Raw genomic sequence first — 19,108 nt, forward strand, 5'->3', positions numbered from 1 at the left:
GGTTTACAAGGAGCAGAAACGTGTGCCTGGTCAGGTAGTCGACCTTGCAGGGTGAAAACATACCCCTCAGGGTATGGCTATGGGTGCTAAGAAGTAATTAAATTTGATAGCGTGGCAAGGCTTTAGATGTTTCATAAGTGAAGTATTGATCCAAGGTGAATATTCTCTCTCCAGTTCTCAGTAGCTTATCATGATTCATTTCTGCTGGGTGAAACAGCAGTCAGACAAAAACATGAAAAAATTGCACTGGCATTACTTTCTGAAGGACGACAGCGTTTAGGCGCATTCCACCTTCCATGTGTTCCTTCTCAGTTCCTGCATCCGTCTTACAACCTCCATCTGTACAGCTTTCATTAGGTTACATGTACATGTTTACACACAGCCCCTAAGGTACACTGAACTACATTCGCACTGATGTACATCATCACACAACACCTCAAACATGGCAGTGCTTCTCCCTGCAGCAGAGCAGTTTACAGCCCTGATTGATTCTACATGTGACTTGTACAGACTTGGGAAATGAACTGACACAGTGATAATACAATGAAAAGTCTCTCTAGAGGTGATGAGATCAACATATTGTTTTACATCTGTCAGAGGAATCTACAGAGGACTGAATCAGTTTGGAGAAATGGGACATCACTCGTTGATTCTGGAGAAAATAGTAAGAACAGCACAGAGAAAGCAAGTATTTTAAGAAAATTTTATTACATCTTGACAATAATTTAAAGAAGTCTGTTTGCTGAGTTTTGAAAGCCACTCACACAACCACCAGAGAGAAGAATGCTAAAGCTTTTTTTTTTCAGTGAAATAAATGACTGGTGCTGTTTTTAATTAAGAACATGATTTAAACAGAATTTACACTAAATTCTGTTGTCTTCTTTTTTCAGTTGTGCAAAATTACAAAAAAATTGTTTTCTTTTGTCATTGGGCGAACATCAAAGTTTCATTTAGTAACAATCTCAAATTAGCTGCTTTGGGGTAGAAAAAACATACACAAAGTACACTCCAGCAAATAAAGACACAAACCTTGGATGCAGAAACATGACAAGTCTACAAGCACCAGTAGTAATCTTTTCATTTTCAGTGACATTTAATCTGAAACTCGTTAGATACACAGTAGCAGTCTGCACACTTGCGTGGTACAGCTACTTGTCTAGAAAGCTACCAGTGTGTATGAGTGACGGTCACCATGACGATGTAAGATCAGTATTGTGGAAGTCATAGTTACCTACAGTACACGATTCCTGGGAAAGTCGTTATTGGTTAAAACTTCTTTGTCCCCTGATAGGATATTTTTTTGTGTGCATGTATCTTATTTGTGTGTATCATTACATTTGCCGCTTCCCTTTCCACCGTACACTCTGTTTGACAGAGATTCTTTTAATGCAATCGTTTATCCTCTCAAAGCACTTGCTTTAAAAAAAAAAAAAAACAAGAATTGCATCTGTGAGACATCTGGTGCACAAACCTTCAAAAGAAAATAAAAGTAAAAAAAAAAAAAAAAGAAGATTTTCAGCATAAACAAATAGTTTAGGGGTCAATGAAGGAGACTGCGATGTAGCGGGTGCCGTTAGTGGTTGGCAGGCCTTCGTGAAGGTGGGTCAGTCGTCCTGGGTGCATGAAGCTCCAGCCTTTTCGAGGCGAATCTATGGAGCAGTTATACCTGTGGAAACGGCAACCTCCACCCTGTCAATGTGATACAGACAAGACAGGAAATAGTGTTATCTTTTTTTTTTAGAGCTGATTCAGAAATATTTTAGAAGAAAAAAGGGTGAATCAGTCCTGCGTTACGCCTGCTTACCTGGAAATCTATGCCTTTGTTATTAAGAGCGATGTTGATGGTGAAGGTAGAAGTGTCATGATGAGGCCTCAGGTATGCTTGCCTCTCAGGTGTGTATTTCACAACAAAGTTCATTATTGCGTAACCCTGCAGTAGAGGAATAGAAATGCATTATATCCACTGCATGTCAGTGTTTAATATTTAAATTATCGCATCACCAGATGAGAAAATCGCTGTGCACTGCTGAAGAAGGTTGCTTACAAGTTAGGGCTGTAGCGATATGTAAGTATTGACAATAATCATGGTGTCAAAGAATTAAATATCTATTACACACTTGGGATAATATTTAGAGATGCACAGATAAAGTGTGTTACATCACTACTGAGCCATAATTAGCTTTTTGACCACAATTTGTCAATCTGCAAATAAAGTATGTATTACTGAGAAAGTAATGGCTGCGGTCTGTATTTACATGGTGTGTTGTATTGATTTTATCCTGAAACTTATGAGCTATATTTGAATTTTAAATTATTGGAAAACACAGTGTGAGAAACTGGTTAGTTATTGTTTCTAAACTATATTTAATTATTCCATTGCATTACAGAGAAGAAAATTTACAATAACTATCAGCACAGAATTACACCATTTCATTGTTGAATTATTAAAAATATTGGGATTTGATATCGGTTAATAAAATCAAATTATCCCTACTACAAGTAAAACAGGTCAGATAAAAAGTTTTTTCTCTCAGATGAATAGTAGAGGGGTCTCCTGTTAAGCTTTCCTGTATTTCTCCACCCGATTACACTAACCTTTGTGTAATAGCCAGAGAAAACCTTTAATGTGACCGGTGATATGAACTCTCGGATGAAGTGTAGCCACTCTTTATCAAACCCAATCTGTTTCATGTGAATATCATCGGTTGGCACCGTCTCATAGCCTCCAGCAATCCTGTTGTCCTGAGAAAAAAGAAAACAAAGCAGCATGATTAACGACAGAACAAATGACCCCGAAATCCTGCATTCTCAAAGCGTGTCACCACAGTTTTCAAAGTGATTATGATGATGGTGATGATGGTTTCTTTAAAACCACAACTGTTGTCTGTCTGTATGAGACTTAATGACCCATCCAGCACATTCTTTTCCCAGAGTCCGACAAAATATCTGTAAGCATGCAGTCTTGCAGGCCAACTTAGAAAGACATTAAGTGACCAATTTAAAACTATATAAAATAGACAACATGAGTCAGTATAAAAAATAAACACATCATCATCATGATTTCATTTTATATTCAGTTTAAATTCTGGATATGAGATAGAGGTAATAACGCTTTACTTAGTCTTTACACTAATCAAATGTGTGATTTTATATTAAACAGTAGCTAAATATGAGTTTTCCACTGAATCCATCTGGTTAACATTTACAAGGCAGTTTGAATGTAAGAGTGATGGCTCAACGAGCCCCTTTGTGACAACAAACACAAGGCTTCTTTCATAAGCTCTACAAGGCTGCATTCATCTTTATAGAGTTGTTTTTTGGGACTGTTTAATTACACCAACATGGATCAAACAACCATGCTAAAAAAAAACAAAACAAAAACAAACAAGAGTGTATCTTTATTTCATTTAAGTTTGGACAGTGGAGAAACAAAATATTATTTTTAATGTGCAATTAATCTTGATTTTTCACAAATATATAGAAATTTTCATTAGAAATTGTTCCTCTTTAAGAAGGCTGCACTGTGTGAAAGCTAGTTGTGGTAGTTTAGTTAGTGAGGAACACATCAGGGCCGATCTGTATTTAGTCATACAGACTAAAAATAGGCCCAGATATTAGAATAGCTGTATTCTGTTCAGTGTCTCAGAAGTGGAAAATAAAAACCTGGCTGATATAAAGTTGCAATGTTGTTGATTCATCTCTCTTTCTCAGCACAGTCAGCCCAAACTGTCGAAGCTAGTTAGCAGCCAGGGTAGTACAAGCCAATCTTCAGTGTAGACACAGAAGTGAGAGCCGCCAATTGGAGCTTCGTTGTTTTTCACTTAACAGTGTTTGTGCAGTTTTTCACCGTTGCTGCGGAGCATAACCACCGTCAGGTGAAATAGAATTTGATCAGGAATCTAATTATACATCCAATTGCATTAACAGTACTAATGTTTTTAAAAGCATTAAAGTGTGATTTTGTTTGTACATTACTAACAAATTGACTTTGGCAAGGCTAATCTATATATAAGCTGGATAAATTAAAGCAAATTGCTTCTTTAGAAGATGAAACAGGGGGGGGTATGCATGCAGCAGGTCACTGTTAAGTAAAGAAAGACTAAAGTTTCTGTCCAGGTCACACAAACACATGTTAAGCCCAATTTTCACATCCTGATTATAAGAAAAAAAAGAGACAATCTGTGTTAGGTGAGCGGTTATGTGTGGTTGCTTCAAAGACATGATTTGTGGGACTAACAGACATGTCCCAGACTAACCAAATACCTAGCGTGCTAGATCATTTAGGGAGAATTCAGGAGGCAAGATCTTACTGAGTAAGCTTCAATGGGCTACAGCTATATGCAAGAGAGAGGGTAAAGAAAATTAAGAGGAATAAAACCCAAAAGAGGGATAAAGTTATATTTATCTTGAGATAAAGTCTAATGGACAAAGTGCAGACTGCTTAGCAGCAGAGCAGAATTTGGTTTAATGATAGACACCTTTCTGCAGGACAGTTGCAACTCACTATGACTGAAATCTGAAGATTTTCTCAGTGATGCTAGCAGTGTTCACAAATATTAGCATGCCAACACTAAACTACAAAGGTAAAAGTTCTGCATCACAAATCATTTCTTCTGGCAACATGTAATGTACATTTTTTTTTTGTTTTTTAACTCTTTTTGTAATCAAATTAATTTAAAAAAAATAAACATATTAATTAACATGCATTATATTATCCTTAACACATAATACAATCCTGCTCTCATAGAAATATGTCAGCACAAAGATTAGAGAACAAAGTCGGCAGTGTACTGTGCCTCCAGAGCAAAGAATGTCTTTCTGTGTTCAGCAAGTGTGAACTAACACGACTGACCTCATGTCTGCCCCCTGACCATGAGCCATAGTGCTCCATCTCTTCGACCATTTCATCACAGGCCTTCTCTGAAAGGACCGGGAACCAGAACACATCTGGGCAAGGCTGCAACACACACACACACAAATACATAAAAAGACCGCTGAGAATAGACTTGAATCACACCTTAACCAGAAGTAATGTAATACCCAGAAATATCAAAACCAGATGTTAGGATTTCCCTTCAACATTATGTCAATCTGTTTTACTGTCTCTCAGTCTGTCTGCATCTCGAGGACATGCACACACACACACACACTTGCACACGCTAACATATAAACACAAACCTCCTCCAAGTAGTTCTCAGTGAAAATTCGAGTATAATTTTGGTGGATGTACTTCTCCTTCCAGTCCTGCAAAACAGAGAGATTAGGAGACTTTTTTTTTTCTTCTTTGGACTGTTTACTGACCTGCATACCTCACAGAGATAATCCCCCACCCCTTACAGAGGGCAGATTCCAGCTTGCCAAAAGCAGTAGCCCCATCAGTCAGGAGCTATATCACATTATTATACTTAAGTCTTTGGTTTAGATTTTCCTCAAATTGTCTAACCCTAATGGTTAATAACCTTTATAGGTTTGCAGATCATTGTTATCTATCAGAGCTGTTCAGAAATATAAACATATTTCCTGTGTGTGTATTCATGGTTAAAGAATTATAACTTACCACAGGGTTTTCAAACATCTGCCACAAGTCATTGTTGTAATGAGAAATGTTATAATTGGCTGTGGAAATAAGCCTCCCAAAGTCATGAAGATTAGTTATATACATGAAGACTCCCTGCAGCAAACGAGAAAAAGTTCTGTCAGTTTCATATAAGTTAGAGAGCCGATAAGATGAAGCAAACTCTCAAACACAGACTCATATCTAAATGCAACTATAACACATGCAAAACTTAGCTATGGAAAGCTCAACAGTGGGTAACACTGAGATAATATGATAATAAAGATTGATTTCAGTGTTTAAGCACAATGAAATCAATTATGTTTAACCAAACTAAAACACTATGTTAAAACACATACACACAAAGATGACATAAATAATCTGTGATTATTTATTGGTAGGGGAGTAGAGGGCTGCAGGGACTTTATTGGGTTGGTAACAGGGCAAGGTAGGGTAATGAGGGAAGGAGAGAAGAACAGAGAGACAGCTTTGGGACAAAGCAAATCCAGGAATGATATTGACTCTATGTGAAGCATGGGGAAGGAGCTGTGTGGGAGGGGATTTGGACTCTATCAGACTAGGCTTTGTCAATGGCAGAAATGATAAATTAGGACCGGTTTTGCATTTTTGTGGTGGAAGTTCCCAAATGGCAATCATCTGAAATCATGTTGTGAAAGCTGTGATTTAGACCAGATGCTTTACATGGGTGAAAGGAAATGTTGTTGGAGCCTAGTCTGAGATCAGTCTGTGTGTTCAGAGAGCAGCTGGTTACATGTGTTTGGCTTTTCGGGGTAAAGCATCAGGACAGGGGACTTGCATGTAGACTGACTCTCCAGCCTTCTGTCTCCTCAATGATCTTGTCTTGGAAACAATTTTAAAAACAGGATAGAGAACAGGTCTTTCTCGCTCTAGCTGAAGCAAATCTGCTTTTAAATATGAACGCAACACAAACAAACATCAATTTCCAAAGAGCTGCCAGTCATTCGGCGACATAGGCAGCAACATAGAAAGCTTCTCAATATTAAAACATTTATCAAATTACATTTATATAATTATCAGCGGTAAATAAAGTGTTTTATTTTTTATCAAAAAGCAACTAAATTTAACTTGGCAGTGCCAAGAAATCAAATCAGGTGCAAGACTTTTCCCTGCGCAGAATGGGCCTTCCTCCAAAATTTATCAAAATTCAGATCAGTTTCTCAGTGCTAACCCATTGGAAATGGATGTTTCAAAAGACAGAATAGTCAAAGTAAATGGAGACCTTTGGGGGCCTGAGCATATGGAATGATTCCGGAGAAGGGGAGTCTTTTTCTCTGTGACTGGTCTAAAATAAAGGAAAAGCATCATCAAACAGGAAAACATTAATGATATTATATGAGAATAACAGACACGGTGACATTTAAAAATATACATGTCACATGTAAAAGAACTCAAGAGGAGCGGCATGAAAAAAGGAGCAAGATTCCCTCTGAAGCTGATGTTTTTGGGGGTTAATATGGGAGGAATGCGTGTTGGGAAAAAGGCCAAAAAATCCAAAAGTAGTGAATTTGCATGAGTGCTGAGTGCAAGTGACAGAGTGCAGCTGAGTGAACAGTTTACAAAAGAAAAGAAAAACACAGCAAACGAGACAAAGTTCATCAGCTCATTGCATCATTGCAAGTCAGGCATTGCAAGTGAGGATGAAGGCAAACGAAAGGTAAGAATGAGGGATACAAATGGAGGAGAGAACTTTAATGCACAATGGAGCATTTATGAATAGAGGAGGGTCATGCCTCGATGACAGGCAAAGACACTGTAAAACACTCATACTTGCCTGTTTTGGTTTCCATTGAGCTGTTTACTTTTGTCAGGGGTTAGATTTATTTCATTTCTAAACTACAAGTAGCTATGCTTACACTTGGTGCTACGCCTTTATGCAAGCATGCATATTTTAAAGACAATGATGAACTACTTCAACGGATTTTTGTTCCTTCTTACCATTTCTCTGGCATTTCTACACAAAGCCATATCTGGGTCCAGTTTCTCCAGAACAAAGTAGTTCCTTTCTTTGAGTTCATTCCTTAAAACACTGCCCTTGATGAGGTATACATGCGCCATGTAAGGAATGCTCCACACACCCCTTAAAACAACAAGAGACAGAGAAAGTAGATGTTTGTTTTACTGTAACCTTTAAAATTGAAATTCTTGGATTTCTACAAGACTTATTTTTTAAAATATTTACACTATCCGTGATTTAAGATTAAGTAATTATTATGGACTTTGTTGGAGAACTATATGGTAATATAAGACAAGATGCATTAAGTGGTTTTTAGAAGCTTCTGTTTGGTCAAAATGACATAGCAGACAATTTTTGTGGGTAATAACAGTACTGTGCAGTGGTGGAGAGTGTGGGACTCCACCATCTGGATGCCATTTCATTTTTTTTTTTTTTTTTTTTTGTGCACAATCAGAAAGAAGTATTGAACTTGACTACCGTAATGTTAATGCCTTACGGTTCAATGCTCAGTACTAAATCACCACTCATTGTTTGTAGCTTTAACAAATCTTCAAATGTGAATTCTGGGATGAGGCTTAAAATAAAGGCAGGTGATGTTTATGTGTAAACGTGGATGAGAACTGTTTAAGCACAAGTGGATAGGATCTGTTTAGAGTTGTAGACAAAGTGAGAGCTCCAAAACTGACACACAGGTCAGCAGGAACCATAGAAAATGCAAAGATATTGCTTTGTGTTTTGCTTGTGACTTACACGCGTTTCCTTTGCACAATGTCAACATAATCCTCAGAGCGTGCATAATAACCATCCAGACTCAAGGCTCCCCAGAAGTTGGACCACAGCTTGCCGTGACGAGTGACAAGGGGACCAATTATTTTTCTGTGGGGGAAGCGGGAGACAGGGCAGAGAGGTGGTGTTTCTGTCAGAGCAGATAAAACTGGGAGAAATGTCACAGACAGCCAACCACCTAATACACAGATTCTTTTTGTGGTAAAACCATTGAGCTGCATCACATTAAGCTCTAACTGGAAATATACAATCACTGCCAAGCTGGTAACAGATGCAAACCAGACTTGTAGGTCATGCTGAACTGAATTCAGATTATTAACAGCTTGATGTTTCCACTAATCTTAATCTAAAAAACATCAATTTTTTAAAATTAAATACACAGATAAGCTTTAAAAAACTCCCAATAGTGTTTAGCATTTATGCAAATAGATGCAATGCAATGCGCTAATGGTAAATTTCCTTGGTTTTCCTGCTGCATCACTTGTGTCAGCACAGAATTCTCATGCTGCCTTTAAATATCCTAGAAAATCTTTCGTTTTGCATGCATCCAGTTGGTCACAGTTCCACTGCGACAGCCGCAATGACATCCAGTTTATGGGAAGGTTTCTTCACAATTATGAGCTGCAGAGGGGGGGGGGGGGGGGGGGGAAGGGTTTGCATGTTTGTTTTTTGTATAATGCTAAGTGGCATTTCAGGGTTAGTGTGACAAACTTTCAGTGTTTCCATGCGGCCATAACAGGAAGCCAGAGCAGCCTATTTTAAAACTTTAATTGACCTAGCTGTAATGTTCTTGTGGTTTTGCCACTTGAGGGATAACTTCAATGGTTCGTTGATCCCGACTGCTACGGAGGAGACTTGTTGAATTGACTCCAATGTTGCTGCCATTCAAGTTACTGTGTGATTACCTGTTTTGCTCAATGAGGAGCTTCACTGTCTGTCTGTTGGTGAGCATGACATCTGAATCTATGCTGAAGTAATAGTCGCAGGTGGCATCCTTACGACAAAGATCCCTGATAAAATAAAAAAAAAAAAAAAAACACAATAGTCAGTCAAATCTGAAGTTTAATTTATCAGTATAAAGCTTTAAGGAGCTACAGCCAAAAGGAGGGTAAGATACAAGGTCAGGCAACGTGGCAGGCGGCGATTCTAAGGAGGAAATAAACATACAATAGACATGATGGAGGGCATGGTGAAGAAGCAAGGGTCTGCTCTGTTAATGAGAACACCCATGCATCTTTGTTTTTTTTTAGCAATGACAATACACAAGACAAACTAGTTGTGTAGGGTGAAGAACATAACGATCTGACCACAATAACAATTAACAGAATTTCCCTGAAGGTAGCTGCACACAGCGGAGGGAATTCCACTGTCTCCTCCAGGAATTGTCTGGATGACTAGTATTTACAGCACAGTTGCAAATTTGCACCTATGTGCTTTGACACAAAAATGCATCTGCTCACACTTTCAACAGACTTTAAATGCAACTGCACCAATGCACCGTTAAATTCACTTTTGATGAAAACGCAGTATTCATCATGCTAGAGCTGTCCAGACCAGTGCTTTCTGGCGTGCTGTCCTTTAAATGGGATCTCATAGATGATGACTTGTGGTCCTTTCAGCAGTGCTGCACCATGAGCCCATTATTTTTAGCTGCTTATGCCACACAGCAAAGCTGAGAGGACATGTGATTCTAAAGACTTTCCATGCAGCCAATATGAGGCAACCCTTCAATCAGAGAGGGCAAGATGGAAGAAAAATGGGTACTGAGTGAAACTGAAGTCCCTGATACAACTAAGGAGTAAAACAATATCTTAGAAGCAGATTTCTCTACCAGCTACTGTTTTAGGTGCATATTCTAACTGGGTACTATGTACAAACAGATGTACCTTTGACTGTTAACATATTGCTGTATACAAACAAGGAGCTTCTCACCTACCAACATTCAGCATGTTGAACAAACTTAGCCTGTTTGGTTTGTTTCCTGCAACAACTCTGCCGACTAAATCAAATGGCGAGTGCAGAACAGTTCACATTCTCTAAGAGACAGCCACTACAGACTGAACTATAGTTAAATCAGAGTAACAACATACTCCTGAATAATAAGAACACTATATTTACCTTAGTAACAATATATCAAGCTAGATAAACAAGCACACATACATTCCCATGTTCCTGGCCTCTCCTTGGCTCAGATTTTCTTCTGGTCCCACAACTTTGAAACTGCTGAACACATTCCTGTTCTCTTCCCAGAACTTTTCAATGTGCTTCTCGTGGTATACCTCCTGAATGTGGGAACACAGTATCAGTGAATTAGGGACAGTCATGCATTGCAAGGATCTGGAAGACAACCTGAGTGCAGCTGTAAACACTTACATTGTTGTGGACAAAAACTTTAAGTTTATCTTTGGGATAGTCCAGAGCCAGCAGCCGTTGAAAGAATTCAGGTAGAAATGGAGTTGGCTGCTCAATGAACACTCCAACCAGCACATTTGGATACTCCTGTTTAGATTAGAGAAAAGATACATCAGTTCTACTTTAAACAACTGGTCTCAGTAATTCAGCACCACTTAACATAAATCATGATGAAGTTTAGACTTTGCTTCTAAAAAAAATAACAAATGAAGCTTCTGCAGATGACTTTAACATGAACTTGCTTTGATTTAACCAATTTAACTGTGATCCTGGTTATTATATTTTTTTTTCTAAAAGTACAGACATCATTGCATTTACACATGTAATCAAAAAGAAATTATTCATAATATCACAGGGCTTCTTTTGCTCCTGCAGACCAGGCCAGCGTGTGATGGTAAAAGCATAAAAAAACATGCTTAAAATGACAGCTGGAGCAAAGATGATATACCAGGAACTAAAAGACGAGACAGAGAGGAGCAAAGACTTTCCCATGACACACAGCTCCAACCCACATATCCCAGTCTGGACTCCTTATCCTCTTGACCAGTTCACAGCAAAGGTCTGGGCAAGGGATGAAAAGCAGTGTAAGCAGAAGCATCTAATTTGCGAGTTCCAAAATGACTGCATTTTGGGCACAGGAAGGGAATCTAAAGAATCAAGCCAATGTGAACTAAATCATCAAACCAAGACAGTAGACCGGCAGACACGTGAGTAGCAATGAGAGCACGGAAAAGCTAAACTAAAATGATTATAATGACTGAAAGAAAAAAACACCCTCATGGAAAAAACAAACTACAGTAGATAATGAAGTTGTCTGGCTGGCATGGTACTGGTCTTTGGTGAGTGCAACATATGAGGTTTTTGCCAGGCTTAAAGTTACACAAAGAGCCACGCAGGAATGCCTGTGAACTGAGTTTACCCACAAAAAAAACCTTCACACAGTCTGACCAGTGTTTCCACAAGACGCGATCTTCCAGAAGTCTACATCCTAAACCAACACAGGGACATGGTGGAATGATTTTTTTTTTCTCTAAGTTACCCTTTATCATTATAAGAAGCTGTGTTTTCTGTATTTGAAAGGTCACGGAGATACTGTCCATGTTAGCTTTGTACTGAATCACCTCCTGTTAAACTTAAAATGAAAGCACTTTTATTTAAGGAACTTGTAGGATTACAGAAGTAAAAAAGCAACATCTTTGAGCAGATTTTGTTGCACTTTTTTTTTTTTTTTTAGAAAACACCAATAACAAAGATTAACTGTGTTGGCTTCAGTGCTCAGCCCACAAAGAGGGAAGGAGTTTGGTAGCATTCTTGACAGATGCAACCACACAACTGGATGCATTTCCTAGTACCAGCCATTCTTGCTTTCTATACGTTTCCAGTCTTGGCTGAACTCCGTGACAAATTTTCAGTGTAACCACTATAACTTACTATTGTGGATAAAAGCCACACTGAGAAGCCCACTAAAAGGCAGGCTGGTCAACAGTGACACCCCTTTAAATGAGCCCTTCTGAAAACCTCAGAAGCCATATCCTGCAACACAGCCACACAGTGCTTCCTTTTCCCCCGAGTAGCTCTCATCACACTTTTCCTTTTTTAAAAGGGTTCAAAGGGATTAAGCTGTTATTGTTGGAAAGCATTTGCAGCTCCAACAGCCTTGCTTATCTGTTGAAATAAGCTAAGTTAGGTTCCCCTCCTACTGTCTAGACAGTCACCGATAAATGGATAGCTCATGCTGGAAGACCAGACAATGTTTCATCCTTTCCTAGGTCCACAGGCTAAAGACAGACTTTCCACAGTCGCAATTTAAAAATGGGCCAACGATGATGGCAAATGGATGGAAAAGGACTAAATATGAATAACCTACTTTTAATTGAGACAAATCCAGAGTATCGTCATCACAGGGGCTGCATCCATGTTCATAGTTCCACGCATTGGGAACATAGTTACCCAAGTAGTTCAAGTACATCTGTAGTGGGAAAGAAATTCAGAACAGGCAGTTAAGTATTTCTTATGTTAAAAAATGTGTTTTAATAGAAGCAACTGAATAATGATGCAAAAGCTTTAATTTAGCAAAATAAGAAATAATGTAAATGGTGGATGCAATTATTGACACCGAGTTAAAAACACATTTACCTGTTTACATCCTTTCATTAACCACACTTAAATAAAAAAGGAGCCTGATTGTTCCCAATGTCTTTTTACAGTGGGGAAGACAAACTGTCGTTAACTGTCGGGGATCATCAGATTTGTAAGTATCAAAGAGCAGAACCTCTCTGAAGGTCATGATACTGTTATGATGCTAATAAGAAGAAGTGGTGCTGAAAATAAACTCAGTCAGAGAAACATCTATGGGTTTGGATTAGATTTTGAGCAGAAAAAAAAGACAAAATACAAAGTTTTCTTTATTTTTTAATTGCACTGCAACATCTAATGTGCAATGAACAAAGTAGAACAAAGACTTTATGGGAAAAAGCCCCAAAACAGCATACATTTACAGAGGCACAAAAAGGAAGGTCTGATGTTTAGTCAGACTTTCATTTATAAATCAGGCATATTCTCTTTCTGTGGGGACATGAAATGGTATGAAATAAAACCAAAGCACATACTTTACGAACAGACTAATACATACAGGTGCTGAAATGGAGGAAATGGTAAAGTTGGTTCTATCATGCTGTGAGGATGCTTTGCTGTGTCTGGTACTGAAGCATTGAATGAATTAAATCAGAAGATTATTGAGGCATTTTATAGTAAAATGCTTCACACAGGGTCTGAAAACTCAGTTTAAGGCCAGAATCTTGGGCTGTTTGGACTTTAAATGTACACACACCAGCAAAAAGAAATAAAGTAGAGATATAAACAGGTTCTACCTAAATCCTTTTGAAAGCCTTTGGAGAGAGCTGAAATTTGTGTTTTTTTTTTTTTGTTTTTTTTTTGTAAAAATGACACCTGCTGCAGAAATTACCAGCAAACAGGTGCAAGGCACTTCAAGACAACTACATAAAAATGAGTGCCTGTCAAAGGTTCTGCAGTCATAATGGAATGTAAGGGGCGGCTATAGCTCAGGAGGAAGAGGAGTCTTTCAACCAGAAGGTAGGCGGATCGATTCCAGGCTTCCACTGACTACATGCCAAAGTGTCCTTGGGCAAGACACTTAACCCGATGTGCCTATCGGGGTGTGAATGGGTGAATGTGATAAGTAGTGTAAAGAGCTTTGAGTGGTCAAACTGGCTGGAAAAGTGCTATATAAGTTCAAGTCCATTTACCATTCCATTTAAGAAGAAAAGTCATTTAAAATGTTTTTATCTTTATTTTTTATCAACTTTGAATATTTGTTTGAAATATTCTGACATTTTTCATTTACATTTGTGTCTGATGGTATTTTTAATATTGTGCTTTAAATTTAAGCATGCAACCAAGGTCATAAAACATTTTAATCCTGTGTTTTCAGCATCCTACCCTGGGATACCACAATGAATATTCAGCTTTATTGTGTGAATGTGGAACGGCTGGACAGAATCTCTCAGGAGTCCAAACTAAAACTCTCAGGGCTGTAAATTCTGAAACTTGGCGATCATGTACAGTCATTTTTTCACTTCTTTGTGTCCCCAAGAAATGTCAACTTATTATAATCACAACTATTGCTGCTCTGTGTTTAGCGTGCATTAAAGTTACACATTTTGTGGGAACATATAATTTCCCGGGTGCTGCTGTTTACCAATATGTTATTGTAGACGTTAACGCTGTGATCATGTGCTTGTCACCAGACTGAATTTGGCATGACAAATTGGGGAAAAAATAATAAACTAAAGGCCAGACATCCAGTCAGGCAGCTCCAACAGTAGAAACCACCGCTGGGACATTAATTCCCTCGTCTACCATTTCAAGCTTCTACAGCTGTTTGGGCCTCTGGTAAGAATGACTTTGGTGTTTGGTGGGTTTGGTTCATCACCAGGCATGACCAGAAACATGCAGCTGGCAAAAGAACAAGACTTGTGAGGAGTTACGGGAAAGAGAATACCAGACAAAAATTCCTCAGAATATCAGTACCATTTTAACATCCTGTTTTTTTTGTTTTTGTTTTGTTTTTTTAACTTAGCCAGCTCCTGACACTGATATACAGGGAGTAATGGCAAGACCATTGAGGAACACATGGAGAGAAGCATTACATTAGACTTGACTTGGTTATGAGAAGGCATGGGGTATCTGGCAAGCATCCCATGAATTGTATCATCAGTTTTTTTCTTTCATATTCAGGATTTTTAATTATATATAAGTAGTAGTTGGAGAAAGGTCTAAAAGTTAGGGTTTAAAGAAACCCACCTGTGAATGGTAGAGAGGAGCTGTATGAAGATTAATTAAAAGTATTTAAGTTGTACTTTATCCAGAATGCATTAGTTGTGTTCACAGATACTATTTCATACTCACTTTGGTGTTTCCGTTGCCATGGACAACAACCGGCAGGGAGTCATACACTGTGTTTCTAACTCTGACTCTGTCTGTTCCAAACTTGAGAAGTACTTCATCTGCCAAACAGAGGAACACATTTCAGGCCAGCTAATGGAAACTGACTCACCACACTGGGTGGGAGTGGTGACAGTACACTTATGCCAAGCCAAGTTTAAAATATACACATTAGCTGGAAATGAAATTATGGAATTCTGTTTCTTTGATTTCTTACCAATGGCCCCGTTCAGGTTTTGGAAAATCTGGCACTTGTGGTCCAGGGTCATATTGAGAGTTTCCTGTATGACATAAATACGGAAATTTGCTTTGCCATCGTTTCAATATACATTTTTATATTACATGTTGTCACTGATACAAGGAACTTACTCGCTGTAATGGATCCAGGTATATCTTAGTGTAGAAGAGCTGGTCGTCATCATTGTCATGGAGACTCCACTGTGAGACTATTCTGTTTATGTACGGGGCATAGCCAATTATACCTGCAAGTAATTAACAGTGTGAAACACGTAGAGTTGTAAAGTATAGGGTGAGGGTTTAGTTTACAGGGTCATATACAACTGGCAGGCTGCTGGTGACAATTATACTATATCTGCTGGCTCCATGGCCTAAGAATTTCACCCAAGAAGGCTAAATGCCTTAAACAATGTGTGATTTTTGGCAATAACCCCAACCACACAAGAAATGAGCAGGGACTTTACATTCTCACAGTCTGTTTGTTATAACCCTCTTACTGTTAGCTGAGCTACTGGAACTGGGTGCACTACCATTTTACACACTTTTTAAATGTACTTTCTCATGGCAATTCTTCTCCAGTCTTCCCTGAGTGTCTCTTTTTTCCCTCTCCCTCTCTAGCTCAAAGACACTGACCACAGTAACAGATTGCAGGGTTTGGCTATGTTGCTGGTGCACTGCGTTTTGCATCCCATCATTTGACAAAAGCCTCAGACATTGTAAACAAGTCAACAGATAGACATGACATAATCTAAATAGCAGGAATGACTAAAAAAATAAAAAAGGAAATCATGAATTTAATGCAAATTATATTGTTGGTAGTTTCTCTATCTTGTGAGACCCTGAGAAAATGCTGCAAAATACATGGCCTTTTGTTTTCTTGTTTTATTTTTTTGTTGTTGTTGTTTTGTTTTGTTTTTGTTGTTGTTGTTTTTTCACCCAATCCTTTTGAGAAACCCTCAGTTTTGCACCATGTCACACTTAAACATCCTGACTACTAAGTTTCAACAAATGCACCAAACATAAAAAAGCAGAATGCTTTGTAAAATATGTGTGTTTGGACTCTTGAAGTTTCTTTTGCCAAACTTAATGTTTTAAGTGCTAAACCTCCAGCAGCTTTAACTAATTAGTTCCAAACATTGTTAGCTTTGCAAGTAAATGGCCTGTTGGTTACTCTGCTTTAAGAATCAGCCACAGCCACTCACAAACACAACCCCTCTATATCTTGATTCCATACCCTACACTGTACTCTCTGTGACACAGCAGTGTGTGTCCAAAGGCAATAAAACTCTCCCCACTGGTCACTTGGGCGGTAGCCGTAGGAACAAAAACAAAGCCTACAATTTTATACAAACTGTGGCACATTTTAGGGGCCCAAGACAAATCCACATGTCATGTCAATGACAATGATTGCTAAAAACAGTCTCTGATCAGTCTGAGACAGTTAGGCTCCACTATGGGAGGTCAGACCAGACTGATGACCACAAAGAAGGCAGTAATTCAGTGTCCTGAAGAACTGGCAGGATGCAGCTGGCTGCACCGTTTGGATTATGCATGAGAACTTACTGTTACACTTTGTTAAAAGCATCTGCATATATTCTAAACTTTTCTCGCTCAACATCTTAATGTGCACTTGATGTAAGCATTATGCTTTGAAACATCCCCACAAGTAAAGTGAATATCTGTCAGAGCAACCACAGGGAGGGTGAGCGCTTAAAAAAGACATGTACTGTAAGTATGCAGTTAATATTAACATGAATGAGCTTCTCCCACATCCTGTGCACTGTGGACAGGAAATTCCTCACAGAGCAAGTTTACAGTGAAAATATACTTCCATCTAAAACCATGAGATAGTAATAAAAATCATGGGGTTTTATATTTTAAAACTAACACAAGTCTGTTGCCATTCCTGAAAGCTGCTCCGCCACTCCTTACGCTCACAACAGTGAAGACCCACAGCTGCTCAGCCCACTGAATTCCAATTAGGCCTGCATGTCTTCAAAGTTTGACAGTTGCCGGTGGAATGTGTTAACCGCTGTGCTCCAGGACAAGTGGGATGGGTTAGATGGGTTTCTCAGCCAGGTTATTCAAACAATAATTTTCCCTAGTATATAACATCTAGACATAAAGCATAAATTAAACACAAAGGGTAACATTTAAACAAATATCAGCAGTAACTATGGCATCACTGATCATTATTTTTTCTTTAGATTTGCATTGTACCTTGAAATTAACCATCAGTCAGTCTGGTAAATTTTCAAGCTGATGCTTGATATACTGTTGGATACGGTCAAACATGGTTTTCAGGGTAGAAGTGCAGTCTGTGGGCAGGGACATAACTCTGCTGTAGGTTAAGTGCATATTCAGAGTCCAAGCAAATCACTGTACTTATGGTTTAGAAACACAGGAAAATTGACTTTCTATTACATTTACATGTGAGAAAAATGCAAGACGGTATTTAATCCATGCAGAGAAAAACCAAAAAACCAAAAAACAAAAAAAGGGAAAAATAAAATTACTAACTACAACTTGTGTGTTTTACTTGCATGTACTGTAATGCAAACTATCCACCCATACTGGAGCTTATCCAAGCTGCTATCAGGCAGGATACAACCTTACCAGGTTGTCACTCCATGACATATTGCAACCAGTTTAAACATTTAGGTAAACAAAACATTGAAATCTAAAGTCAATTAAAGTTTTCCATACTTACCATACCGTACCACATTTATTTAAATAGCACTTTAAAAATACAACACATGCTTGACAGAAATAATTGATATACACACTAAAAACAAAGAGGAAACAATACAATCAGAAAACAGTAAAAGCAATGTCAAACATACACTCAATTAAAAGCCAAAGAATAAAAGTATGTTTTCAAAGAAGATTTAAAAATGTGAACTGAGGGAGCTCATCTTATATGTAAAGGAAGCTCATTCCAGAGCTATGGGGCCACAACAGAAAATGCTCGATTACCTCGTTTCCTTTTGTGATTTTGGAATCACCAGCAACCTCTGGTCAGATGACCGGAGGGAACGAGAGAGGGCTTAAGAGTGCAGCAACTCAGACAAATATGCTGTTGTTAGACCATTAAGCGACCTAAAAAAAATAACAGAACCTTAAAATTGACCCTAAAAAGAATAGGAAGCCAATGTAATGAAGCCAATACCAGAGTGATATGCTCTCGTTTCCCTGTACCTTAAAAATCGTACTGCGGCATTTTGCACCCACTGAAGGTGTGATAGAGTGCCCCGGTTAATTCCTATTAAAAGAGAGTTACAATAATCCAGCTGGGAAGTTATAAAAGCATGGATTACCAATTCTATATCACGTCTTGAAAGAAAGGGTTTAACCTTCGAAAGACGTCTAAAATGAAAAAAGGATGATTTTACCACCCCATTAACGTGGTTATCAAAGGTAAGGGCATCATCTACTTTTACTCTTAAGTTGGTGACAATTGACTTCAAGTGTGGAGTCAGAGCTGAGAGATCAGCACAAGGAGCATTGGTGGAGCAGTTGGGACCAAATAAAAATACTTTCAGTTTTACGTTAAATAAAATTCAAAAAGTTAAGATCCATCTATAGCTTGAAGGAGTCATCACCTGAAAATTGTACTTTTTAAAGTTAAAACATGTGTATTGGTATTGGACCGAATTGTT

At 38.3% G+C, this 19,108-nt stretch overlaps 1 protein-coding gene across 2 annotated transcripts in view; it reads right to left on the reverse strand.

Moving 5' to 3' along the window:
• Positions 1-689: 689 nt before the first annotated feature.
• plod2 (procollagen-lysine, 2-oxoglutarate 5-dioxygenase 2) overlaps positions 690-19,108 on the reverse strand; it is a 35,922-nt gene continuing 17,503 nt past the window's right edge. Inside the window, exons 5-20 of one of the 2 annotated variants that reach the window (XM_041968713.1) lie at positions 15,582-15,694; positions 15,430-15,493; positions 15,177-15,274; positions 12,616-12,717; positions 10,710-10,835; positions 10,497-10,618; positions 9,242-9,346; positions 8,301-8,426; positions 7,532-7,673; positions 6,816-6,878; positions 5,558-5,671; positions 5,179-5,244; positions 4,853-4,957; positions 2,596-2,742; positions 1,805-1,930; positions 690-1,689 (exon numbers count right to left, since the gene is read on the reverse strand). In XM_041968713.1, the coding sequence (XP_041824647.1) occupies positions 1,534-1,689; positions 1,805-1,930; positions 2,596-2,742; positions 4,853-4,957; positions 5,179-5,244; positions 5,558-5,671; positions 6,816-6,878; positions 7,532-7,673; positions 8,301-8,426; positions 9,242-9,346; positions 10,497-10,618; positions 10,710-10,835; positions 12,616-12,717; positions 15,177-15,274; positions 15,430-15,493; positions 15,582-15,694 (1,775 nt within the window). In that variant the 3' untranslated portion in view covers positions 690-1,533. The remainder of the gene's footprint in view (positions 1,690-1,804; positions 1,931-2,595; positions 2,743-4,852; positions 4,958-5,178; positions 5,245-5,557; positions 5,672-6,815; positions 6,879-7,531; positions 7,674-8,300; positions 8,427-9,241; positions 9,347-10,496; positions 10,619-10,709; positions 10,836-12,615; positions 12,718-15,176; positions 15,275-15,429; positions 15,494-15,581; positions 15,695-19,108) is intronic. The other variant, XM_041968714.1, reaches the window with a different exon arrangement.

The sequence above is a fragment of the Melanotaenia boesemani genome, chromosome 18 (assembly GCF_017639745.1).
Source record: "Melanotaenia boesemani isolate fMelBoe1 chromosome 18, fMelBoe1.pri, whole genome shotgun sequence".
NCBI lineage: Eukaryota > Metazoa > Chordata > Actinopteri > Atheriniformes > Melanotaeniidae > Melanotaenia > Melanotaenia boesemani.